The sequence below is a fragment of the Crassostrea angulata genome, chromosome 8, assembly GCF_025612915.1.
Source record: "Crassostrea angulata isolate pt1a10 chromosome 8, ASM2561291v2, whole genome shotgun sequence".
In the NCBI taxonomy this organism is placed as follows: Eukaryota; Metazoa; Mollusca; class Bivalvia; order Ostreida; family Ostreidae; genus Magallana; species Magallana angulata.
The window spans coordinates 7,623,437-7,635,639 of NC_069118.1; the positions used below are offsets into that span (position 1 = coordinate 7,623,437).

Consider the following 12,203-nt stretch of genomic DNA (forward strand, 5'->3'; position numbering starts at 1 on the left):
CGCAATGTTAAATAAAGGTTCGCAACACTGAAACGGGTGGTGGAACTTCTGATCTTGTTTCTCTTGAAAGAAAAAAAACCCATCAAAGTACGATTGCCTCTTCGACGAATTCTTAATTGATATTTATAAATTTTACTGGACGTGTTAAACTCCAGCTTACCACTTATTTAGAAAATATATGCAATTAAATCATAAACAACCACGTTACTTTACAGCAAACAGCGTATCTATACATATAAATCTAGGTTGTACATATTTGTTTTTTTAATCTGAATTCACAGCCATGTGATTTATTTACTTCCTTTTTTGTCAAATCGAGTTTAGATCCTTTGATTGGCTGTGAATGTACCATACAGTTTCTGAGTTAAACAGCAAGTTTCATTTCTCGTGTATTTTACTTTGGAGGTTGTCCCTAGAAGAAATTCAGATCTTCAACTGCATGGTGTCGTAATATCCATGGTGATACTTGTTGTCGAGTTGGGTGACGTATGTCTCCCAGCACACGATTCATACGTCACGAAAGGATCTAATTGTGCAATTTTATGTTCAGTCAGCGCATAGGACGCTGTATAATTCTGGTATTTTCGGTAACAAAAATAGAACATTTGTTTGTTGACCAAAACTTTTTTGAAATAGTTGTCATTCAAAGCATGAACTACGTGTAGCTCTCGGCATCCGTTTGTTGTGATTCAGTTCTGTAATTATTTAAAAAAGGAGTCCAATTGGTCTTTATGTAATAATGTAGATTTTTATTATCCTACAACAGTACATCCATAGTTTTAACATTTACTTCGTAATTATTTCGAATCATAAATGTTTTTTTTTTAAATTTCCATGATTTTTTTTCGTGCTATTATATACTCTGCAGGTGAACAAACCACGACCGTTCCATGACATACTATCGTTGTCTTGTCATTTAGCGAGCATATGTGGTCAATCAATATTAAAAAAATAAAAATTAACAAAAATTCATGCAAGGCATGTGTACCAATATTGCCGCAATTTTTTTAACTACTACAAATTTACATCCATAGGAATTGCAATGTATCCAGGCACTTTCTTTTACATAGATAACATAATATAACAAAACAATATTTTTCACATCATTTATTTGATACATACAATATATGCTTGTTTTGATTTCGCAGAAACACATACTTTGCTGATTAATGTATTAAAACATAAACAGGTACAACTATATTGATCTTTATCTGCTACTAGGAAATAAGAATTCCCGATAAGGTAGTTTTTCCCCCCAGTCCAATTCTAGAGCCACCGGAGTCGTATGCGTCTATAGCCCATACTTTTGACCCCTTTTCAATGTGTTGCACAGAGAATGAACTTCCATAATATGGAACACCAGATTGAGGAAAACAAGCAGCGTGTGCAATCCTACTTCCGTCCCTTACCAGTTCAACAATTTTTAAACCTGTGTCAACGCATTCAATACCCAAATAGAAGCCATATAGCCCGCTTCGGTCTGCAGTGAAGACGCCTGTATTGGGGTCATAGAGGGATCCGAAATTGCTGTAGACGTGTGGGAGTATGATGGTGCCTGGGGCATTAAAAGTGCCATCGAGGTATGCTGTAAATCCGGGCTTTTCTTGGTTGACATGTTCTACAAAATACATATGTTTACATTTTGTTTCAAAGACGTCACGAGTTACTGTAGAACCATCATTGTTCTTGAGGGACCAATGTTCTTGGCATCGTGGATAACCCTCGCCCATTTACATCCCCACGAACCGAAATGCAATCATTTGTTTAATATTTATTAAAATATTCCCGATTACACTACCGACGAATTAACGTCCCCACGAACCAGGAAATTTTTTAGCTTCCCACGAACATTGACCCCGACGAATAAAAATGATTTTACAGTAATTCTGATATGGTAATTATGTATGACTCAATAATTAAGAAAATAGATGGCACTTGTGTTCAGTTGCGACGCATAATATAAAAATCATTATCAACTTAATCAAAAGTGGCTATAAGACGACCAAACAGTTGACGAAAAAAACCTTATATATTAAACAAAACGTAGCTGGATATAAAATAGAACGTTTATAAAACAAGAGGCCCAAATGGGCCACATCGCTCACCTGAGCAACACTTGCTTTATATAGGCGTTCAAAGGATATTGTGCCCCTCGATAGATTCACCCAAAAGGAATATCCAAATTTTACACTTATCTTTAACATATGTACCTTTATGGAATAAAGATAAAAAAAAGAGCATATGCAATATAAATAACTAAGGTTTCAGTTTGTATTCGCGGTTAACTTCAAGTTCCCTTTATTTTAGCCCCCCCCCCCCCCCATTACTTTATAAAACGATTAAAATACATGAGAGCATGAAAGTACATTTTCTCCCTCCACGTCTTAGTAGCTATTGTGTTTAATCTTAAAAAATCCTATATGTGAAAGAAGAAAAGTGTACCTCAATGCACCAAAATGAATGTGCTTAATGAATGTCCTCAAATTAAAAACATTGACAAATTTCAGTGGCCTTCTCCATTATAAACGATTGTCGTTTACCAGGCATGAATTCATTTCGTATGAGGTTTTATATCCTTACTCACTTGATGTACCGATGAATACACTTAATTTATAACTGAAAATGTTGTCACATATGTTAAAGAGCTATAATTCAAATCAATGTATTGGCAGGCATGTCGCTCTATTGTACCAAAGCCCACCCATTATTTTGATCTTTATTAAAAATCAACAAATGTCTACAAACAAACAAACAAAGATGATTTTTTGTTGCAATAATGTTTTAAGAATAACGATGCTTTTATCCTCATAATAATAATGTGTCAGGACTATGGAAACTGTTCGAAAAACTATAAAAAAATTTGTGTAGATTTTATGCAATTCATCGTTTAAGAAAGGGCACCAGAAATTAGTTACAGCATGTCATCCTTTTAGCAATACATTTCTATTGATAAACCAAAATTTCAGCATCAATCGTAGAATTATAAGCAAGAAACATAGCTTGGTTTGAGTCATGTTTTTGTTTACATGAGTTTATTACATTCACCTTAAGATTTTTAAACTTGGTACATGTATTTCCTATTCAGCATAGCTGCATTTAAAATATAAACGAAATAAAGCATGACCTCAGCTTTGTGTACAAACATACAGTTGCATTGTGCGCAAAGCTCTGTATCTTGCTTATTACTCAAAGCTTGACTCTCAGGTTAGTAAATAGAAATTTGTAAACAATTAATACAAGAGAAAAATGCACTAAAACAAAGAAAAAACACAATTTATTTTTCATATATATATATAGAATATCACACGTTTGTTTTGATCTCGTCCCTGGTATCAGCCCGAGCGGTTGGTGTCGGCCCAAGCCCGAAGGGCGCGTAAAAATTTAAATTCTAAAGTAAAGACAATGGTTCCTCTCAAGTTAAAATAAACATAAACTAAACATACTAAACGAAAATCAAAACAAGCTAAAACCATCGTCACAAATGAAAATGTCAACGCATTGAAATATTTAACCTCAATTCACTTCACATAAACTGCGCAAATATCTTTTGGCTGTTTCAAATATTCCCTTTGCACGTAAACTGTTGCACAACAGGTAAATTCATCTCCGTTCTAACATAGACTGGTCCTCTAAACTGGTTTTCGATATATGAAATATCGAGCCCGAAGTTAAACTGATTGACCCCCATTCTCTCTATCTTATTATTATTTTCGTAAATTACTCAAATTTTAAAGAGAATTAGCTTATATTTTTTGGAATTTATATTTTCCTTCCCATTAGGATGATTTATGCTAAATTACGTTGAATTAGACTCAGTAGTTCTTGAGAAGAAGATTTTTTAAAATTCATCCCCCTTTTTCTACAGTTTCGAGGTTTTCTCCGTTTTGAATAAAGATCGGTCTTTCATTTCAGCAATTTATATTTGCCTTCCCACAAGGATGCTATGTGCCAAATTTGGTTGAAATTGGGCAAGCGGTTTTAGGGAAGAAGTTCAAAATGTAAAAAGTTTACAGATGCACAGACGGCAGACGGACGGACGGGCGACGGACAAAATGTGATCAGAATAGCTCACTTTAGCTTTCAGCTCAGGTGAGCTAAAAATATCAAAATCCCAACGAAAACAAAAGTGGTGCATAGAAAAACCGTCAACACGAAAGGTCGAAGTATGACTCAAAATACATAGTATCGACCTTTTCAGATACATAGAACAATAAATTTACTAAGCCAGAACAGTCAAAAACCTGACCAAGACACACATCCATAAGTAGCAAATTAAGAACAAGGCAGAACTGGCATCTGTACAGTGTTCAGGGAAAGCGTACATCATAAGCGGACAAACTACTTCAAACAAGTTCGGTCTAAATTTGAATTTGTCGGTAACATAATGGATACAAATGATTTTCTTGATTTGATTTGAACATATTTTTATTATACAAATTTTCAATTGGCGTTCTGCACAAATATACTTAGAGGATGAACTATTATCCCTTCTAGATGATTATGCCATATTCATTGAACGTTTAGATTTATTCATTCATAAACAGATTCGTTGTTTTATTTGGTTTTTTCAAGAACAAATCAAGTTCATTTAATTAGTTGTACAAATACCGTATAAAATGGCGTAAACTCAATGTTCTGTTACAAGTAGTAGAAGTACAATTTTTTTCATACCGTATAAATCATGAAGATCATTCTGAACATGTGACAGATTCCATGAGAGACTTCCCTGGGCAGCCAGAATGTCGTTGATGTGTCCTTGCATATTGTTGATATCGTTCTTCATTGGCATAATTGAAAGGTCTAAAAAAGTATAGTATAATGCAATATAATTGACTTTGTACATTTACAAAATAAAGCGGTACAGAATTGTGATTAATAGATCATAGAATCTAATCACAGCATTATCAAATTTTGAACTCGGTTAATTATCATGAAAAAAAAATTGTAAAAAAGGGCTTTATTTTGTAAAATGATTTCATATAGTTACATTAAAGTGGTAGGGACCACCTCCATGTTGTGACGTATTATTCTTCAAGATAATAATAAAATCCAATATAATTTTACAAATAGTTTCTTACCCATAATTATCATATAAAAGCCTAGCTCCGTGGGTTAGAGGGTTAACTACAGAATTGTAAGACATGACTTCGTATCCCACTGAGGATTTTAATATCTTTACCTTTCGGAAAATTTTAAAAACGAATTTTTGAATATTGTAAAATTTGAAAAATTCTGAAACGCTAAAACAATCTTGATTTCGATACACATAATCCACATCATTATCGACAGATGTCTCATACCACCTTAAGTCACCTTTTTAAGTTGGATGGTCGTAGCAAGGTTTATACTATATTAATCCCCCTGGGAAGGGGAGCTCTGTATAGGGAATACTTTTCACACTTTAACGGTAAAATATGTTAATGTTTTCATGACTAAATGGTAGTTTATAGCTCATATCATTATATTCTAAAATGTGAGTCAGATCTGACGGCTACTTTGTTGACAACCAGTCTCCTAATATGTTACAGCGTGGTGATTTTTGATATATGAAACTTTGATATAAAAGTATGAAAGATGAAAAAATGCTCATTTTTAACATTGGATAATCGCTACTTACTTTTCATTACTTCTACTTTTGACTTCAACTTTTCATGATCAGTTGTCAGATTCTGTAGAGAGTCGTTTAATTGAGAGCTAAAAACATTGTAGAACTCCTCTTTTGTTTGGAGAGACAACACAGAGGCAATTTGCTGATGGAGAACCCGCTGTAAAGATTCCAGTGTTCTCCCTTGTGTCGATAATTCCGTCTTTAACTGAGTGTTGAGTACAACGTTGTTCTGTTTCTCTGTTTCTAAAGTATTGACCTTATTTTGGAGGTCGTTGACACGTTTTTCCAGTTCCACGACGAGTTGTGCAAGAGTTTGATGGAGCACAGCGCCATCTGGTGAGCTGGTTGTACCAGTATGGACGTTACCATTCAGTAGTCCAGCAATGCCATGAAAAAAAATAGCACCTACAAATATCACAGGAAATATCATATTGAAATGAAACGTGGCCTGTTAACTTGTATCCCTCGCTCTTGACTCTTAACGTATGTTTAACCTATGTTTATCAAATTTAGCGATGAATATGGGGTATCCTAGAAATGGAGATACAAAATGGCGTAAGATATTTTAACGTCTTAACACTAACACTTTTTGAAACGCAGCTGTTTGCTATTCGCAATTTATAAAAGATCTGCACACTAAAACGCAGTTCGCAGTATTCTTATTTGGTAGATATAAATTATGAAGATAACATTGAGTTAAAATCAGGGGCGCACGTGGATGATCTGAAACCTTTTCATGATCCTGAAATCCGCCCGACAATTAGACTGGATCCACTCCAAGAAGAGTTCTTGAAGAAGAGAGGTAAATGATGACCAAAATATTGAGAGTATTTGGATTTAAAAAAAAAACTATTTGATAGTTAAAATACAAAAATATCACCATTAAAATTTTAAGACAGATCTGGTGGATGATTTGCTAGCCACCCAGCCATTTAAATCATATGACTCCTCTTTTTCACAAAACGTAGTGATACATGTTGTCGAGTAGTCCGACATATGTAATCCTGTATACGATGGATTCCAACGTCACAATCAAACGTACAGTTCTCGCCTTTTTTATCCTTGGACCTAGAGCATCGTTATTTTCGGTAATAGTTGATACCAAATACAGCATTTGATTTAGTTTTATAGAACGAATACAGCTCGCAAAAAACACATGAAGATTATGAACTACATTATGACCCCATCTTCTGTTGTCATTAGTTCGTTTCTGTGTCATGTTATAAACTTAGCGGGTGGGAGTAAATACAAAATTTAGTTGTCATGTTGCAAGTTTTTTATTTTCTGCCACCCGGTAAATCCAAAATTTACGACATGACGTCTGCATATTAATTTATTCTCCATGGCTTTTTGCTTTCGCACTATAACATAGACGTACTAATGAGAACTTTTCCTTATCACAGCATCGTTGTTTCGATACATAAAGTGGAAAAGAATATCCAATATTAATGATGTCGCTTAATTATTGTCTAAAGATTTAGCAATTCTTATCTAAATTGCATCTGCAATTACAGTTTTATTATATAAAAGTCAGATATTGAGGTCATTTAGTGTAAATATTTATATCAATCGTGTTGGACAAAAATTATCAATCATTCATATAATATGCCATAATCAAAACTTTTAGAGATTTATCACTTATGAAAATGCAATATATATAAATATATAATTTTCTAGCCCAATGACTGGCCGTACTTACAAAATGTTATTTTTATTTTATTTTCTTTATCTAACTCCTATTAGTTTTTTTTTTTTACACTTTGTGAATATATATTTGGTCATTTACAGAGCCTGTTCCCCCTATAAACCTTCATTACGGATTATCCTACTAGTATAACTTAATTAACAGCAACCCCTAATCAGCAAATTAATTCGTTCGCTATACCTTTCAGCACTTAGACCGTCTGTCTTTCTCGGGCTTAAGATCCTGCAGGCATTTTCACAAAGCTATCTTAGGACTATGGTGTGTCCTAAGTACATCTTAGGATACGTCTTAGTCTTAAGTCTGTTTCTCGAAGCTCTATAAATTTAGGAAGCGCCATAACTTTGTCCCAACTTTAGGACCTCACTTACCTTGTCCTAAGACCATACTAAGGCTGTAAAATCACATTTTTGGGAATGTTGGGATTGTTGTGAAGATTTTTCTTAAGACCGGTAGAAAAAAAGCAATATTTTCTACAGTTCCAGCATTTCCGACAAACATCAAACTCCCAATCCGGGAGGGGGGGGGGGGGCATAGTCGTTTATTCTATCACGTTTGTTCATTTAAACAAAATTTTGTTGAGAGAGACCCCAAACTCTCACCCCCCTCCTATTCCCCGCCTGCCTATAAGGAAATTTTTTTTAGCGCAAATACTGTCTCTGTTTGGGGAATGAAAATTATTCACTTATTTTTAATATCTACAATGTACGCTACGTGAGGTACATTTTTTGTTTTGATTCTTTTGTAAATTTTTCAAATATCCTTGGCTAAAAAGTAAATTTACATCGGCTAATTTTTATCACTTCATTCTGGAAAAAATAATCTTGAAAAAATTCGGAATGTTGAATAAACTGTATTTATGTATTTTCGAGATATATTATGTCTTATTCCTTATCTAATATGTTCCTGTATTCTATTTTTTGCAGATTAAAGGGAAAATGGTTGTGTTTGTACGTGTGTTTATTCTACATGTAACATTAAATTCTAAGACAAGCGCTTGTTTATGTATTACATGAATTTTAATGACAAGATTATCAAATGTTAATTTACACTCAAAGAATGCACACGTATTGTTTAAATAATTATTTGATTTTCAAGCTAAATCTGTCCTGATACATATTTTCTTTAAAAAAAGCAGCCATTTGGATTTCGGGGGGGGGGGGGGTGCTTTATTTTTTCTTTTGGTTTTTTTGTTTTTTGTTTTGGTTTGGTTTTGTTTTTTTAAACTAAATTGTTATTGGACACTGATATATATGTAAGCATTTGTAAATTTTTAAAAATGAATATATTAAAATTACTAATATTAGGCATATTGTGTAAACCACCGACACGCATACATTTCTCTGGCAAACTGTTTAATGATTTATCACCACAAAAGTATCTCAAAGTCGATCTGTATGAATAAATATGAAAAATAAGAATAGTTGTAGAAGGTATAGATATCCTAACTTAAAATGTTCTTAAGTTACCGTCGAGCTACATCTTAAGACGTGTTTTAAGTTGATCTTAGAAAGTTCCTAACTTTTTCCTAAGTCATATCTTAGGAACACACTTATTGTTAAAATTTTAGTTTAGTGCTAGATCTGTAAATCTTCTCCTTTCATATAAAGTTTTTATTTTGTTGTCCTGAGAAGGGACGGGCTTTAGAGTTTTTTTTTACTATTTCATCTTTTAACCGTGTGTCTTTTGATCCGACACTATAGATAACAACGGTTGTTGTTTTTTTTTTAGCTTTATGTATATATATTTTAAAATGTAAGCAGATCTGACGGCTTGTTTGTTGATACCAGTCTCCTTATATGTTACAACGTGGTGATTTTTGATATTTGAAACTCTGATTTAAGGAGGTTTTCGTTGTGCATGTTTTTGCACATTTAAGTTCAGTAGAATACAATAGATTTATACTTCTTAAAGATTTTTTTTCGATATCATTTTTAGTATGAAATACAATAAACAAATTACAGGAAAAAATATTTAGATTTTTAAAAGAAAACCAGATGGTAGAATTTAGTATATTTTTTACACATAAGGTAGGAATTCATATTACTAATCATATTTAACAATTTGAGAAAAAAAGCTATTGTAGTATTTTTTAATCTGCTTCGAAGTAGGGAAAATGACAATCTCCTATATATTTCTATAGTAAATGTGCCTCTATTTAGAGATGGTCCCTAAAAATAACCAGATGGTCGATTTTCTTGACACTTCGCAGATAAACTAGAGTTTGTTTAAATGACATAAGGTTAAAAAATAAAGAGTTTTGATATTGTAGTTTTTCCGCAGAAATCATTTTGCAATCATTTTGTATTTGAGTTTTATTGGTGTTGACATTTTAATATGATGTAGGTTTCTTGATTCTTCCAAAGCACAGCCATAGTCTGAAAAAAGCCTATCCTTGTATTAAATCATTTAGAGACATGCTTACATTAGGTCGCCTCTGTCATTGCTTATTGAGTAATTATTCAAATATCCAAATATTTTATTTCAAATGAATACGCGTTTTTAGAATGTTCATATTAGAATATATTCTTTCTTAAATTTAAAACATTCCAAACTCGTTGAACCACATTTTTAGTTATCAACAATTACTAACTAATTACTTATAACAACGTAACATGATTTATGTATAATTTGGTTAAAAACAAAAATTATTGATCTTTTTACATGTATTTTAGCTTAGTTTGAAAGAAGAAATCTACATAAACTATTTCGATTCCAGTAGCTTCCAATTTAAGATCATTCTGTTGATCCCTAAAATGAAGAATGTAATGTCACAAGAACATAATGTGTGCAAGAAAGAATAAGCTCGATAAAGTTATAGATTATCGTCCTATGATAAATTTGTAAACAAATTAAAACAATGGTTATCTAAATTAGTCTAGACAAATGGCAACTGAAGCAATTTTGTAATAATTGCAATTGGAACAAAGTTGAAATGCATATTCAAATGAAATAAATGGTTGAATTAAATCTGAAATACTGTATGAGGCCAATAGATTAATTATTTTGTAAAACACATTTATGTTTATCTCTTCGAAGTTTTCACCCAAGTTGACTATATGGGTCACTTAAAGAAGATTAAAATATCAATCTTTTGTTATTTTGGCAGCACTCAATTGATAAATTTAAAGTGTTCTTTAGAGCAATTGTTCGAATTCAAAATAATTCAAATTTGGTCTGATGAAGGCAATATATGTATATCAATAAGTGTTTCTCTTATGTTTACTTAAGTAATCTTAATACAGTTTGTATATTTAAACTTGTTCACGTTTTCCCCTTAGTATTGCAAATATCATTAAATTATGAAGTAAAGGCAAGCTTACAATATCATTAAGAATTCCAATAAATCACACGACTATATTTTTGTCCAACACCTTGTACTAGTGCGCTATCCAAAATGATATATGTTGTCAAGTAGGCCGGCATACGTTATCTAGCCCACGATGGATTCCAAAGTTTCACTGCGATGTACGATTTTCGCATTTTTATCTTCAGACCTAGGCCGCTGTGATATAAAGTCCGGTTTTTTAAAGACTGAGGTTGCAGGGGATAGTTTCGCACGAAAGATCTGGTCAACATATTGAAATAAAGGGAGAACCTGGGGTTTGGCTGGTTATTTGAGGGGTATAAATTACTAAAATATTTCTTGCATTCATTTTGTGGATAAAGGAGCACATTCCCATTTAATTGATATTTGGTACTTATATTTTAGTACTGATAGCCTAGAAATGGAAAAGGTTTTATTGCTTATTTCAAAACAAATGTAGTTACAATATGGAGGTACCCCATACCACCTTGATATTCGATAAATATTTGAAAGTCATATTCCCTACACCTATCATGTCTTAACAAAAGTATCGCAAAATTTCTATCTGGAGTTTTCTTCTTTGCATTTATGTCCACTATTTTTTTTTTAAAACACAATGTCCAAATATAGGCGGGAGTCTATAATTACTATCAAAACACAACTCACACCTGTTGTTCCGTACCAATTGAATAAGAGAGCCCTAGGTGTTTTAGGCTATCGATTATGACTTAATGATTTTTCAAATTTAGTTAACATTGAATTTGTTTGTAAAATAATAAATGATTGTTTAACTCATTCAATGATAATTGATTCATTAATTATTCCAAAAAAAAATTAGATATTAGCACCTGATCCTACCTATCCTATCTTTTTGGAGGTCCGTGTTGCTCTGTTTTGAATTTATATTTCGTTTTATGCATTTTTGAGATGGTTGACGGTTTGTTATTGTCATTTTTTCATTGAATCACTGTAAAATTATATATTTTTAAAAACATTAAGTAATAAAACATTAGTTCAGTGATCTTTAATTACTTTTCTTAACTTGACATTGTAGCATTGATAGTATGAGGAACAATGGTTGGTGTACAGCTTCATATTAACATGCACATCAATGGTTAACTGAAAGAAATTGAAAATTCATTGGAATTAGATGCCTTCTTCGAACGTTAAACGGTATTTCCATTACGTATAATTGACAATTTGGCCATTTACACATTATTTTCAATTACAGCAACATTTGTAATTAATTACACTCAATAACCATTACAAATGACCAATACCCTATCCTTATATGGATTAAAAATGCGGCCAAAAATTTCACTATCTGTTTTGTGCTTGAACTAGGTGGGTTCAGAACTCGAAATATCACTCAAAAAGAGGGTGATTGACCCCCCCCCCCCATTAGTAGGCGATTATTTGCATGTATAGATATTAACCTACAAATCCTATGGTAGTTTATGGCAGTTGCTCGGGACTGGAGCGTTGTGCTGGACCCGTTAAAGTGAAAAAAAAATGGCTAGCGAAAATAAATAAAAAACTATCCTCTGCCGCCTGAAAAATCTGTATATTAACTACGTGTTGATATC

General features: G+C 32.6%; 2 protein-coding genes across 2 annotated transcripts in view; one reads left to right on the plus strand and one right to left on the minus strand.

Moving 5' to 3' along the window:
• Positions 1-1,082: 1,082 nt before the first annotated feature.
• Positions 1,083-6,086, minus strand: LOC128159058 (uncharacterized). The gene is made up of 3 exons (XM_052822099.1): positions 5,618-6,086; positions 4,672-4,800; positions 1,083-1,618 (listed from the first exon to the last, which is right to left on the minus strand). The coding sequence occupies exons 1-3, from the start codon at positions 6,036-6,038 to the stop codon at positions 1,218-1,220; spliced, it is 951 nt and encodes a 316-aa protein (XP_052678059.1). The 5' UTR covers positions 6,039-6,086; the 3' UTR covers positions 1,083-1,217.
• Positions 4,847-12,203, plus strand: part of LOC128159060 (polyglutamine-binding protein 1-like) — a 161,150-nt gene continuing 153,793 nt past the window's right edge. The window contains exon 1 of the mRNA XM_052822103.1: positions 4,847-4,850. The gene's annotated coding sequence lies outside the window, so the exon portion shown is untranslated. The remainder of the gene's footprint in view (positions 4,851-12,203) is intronic.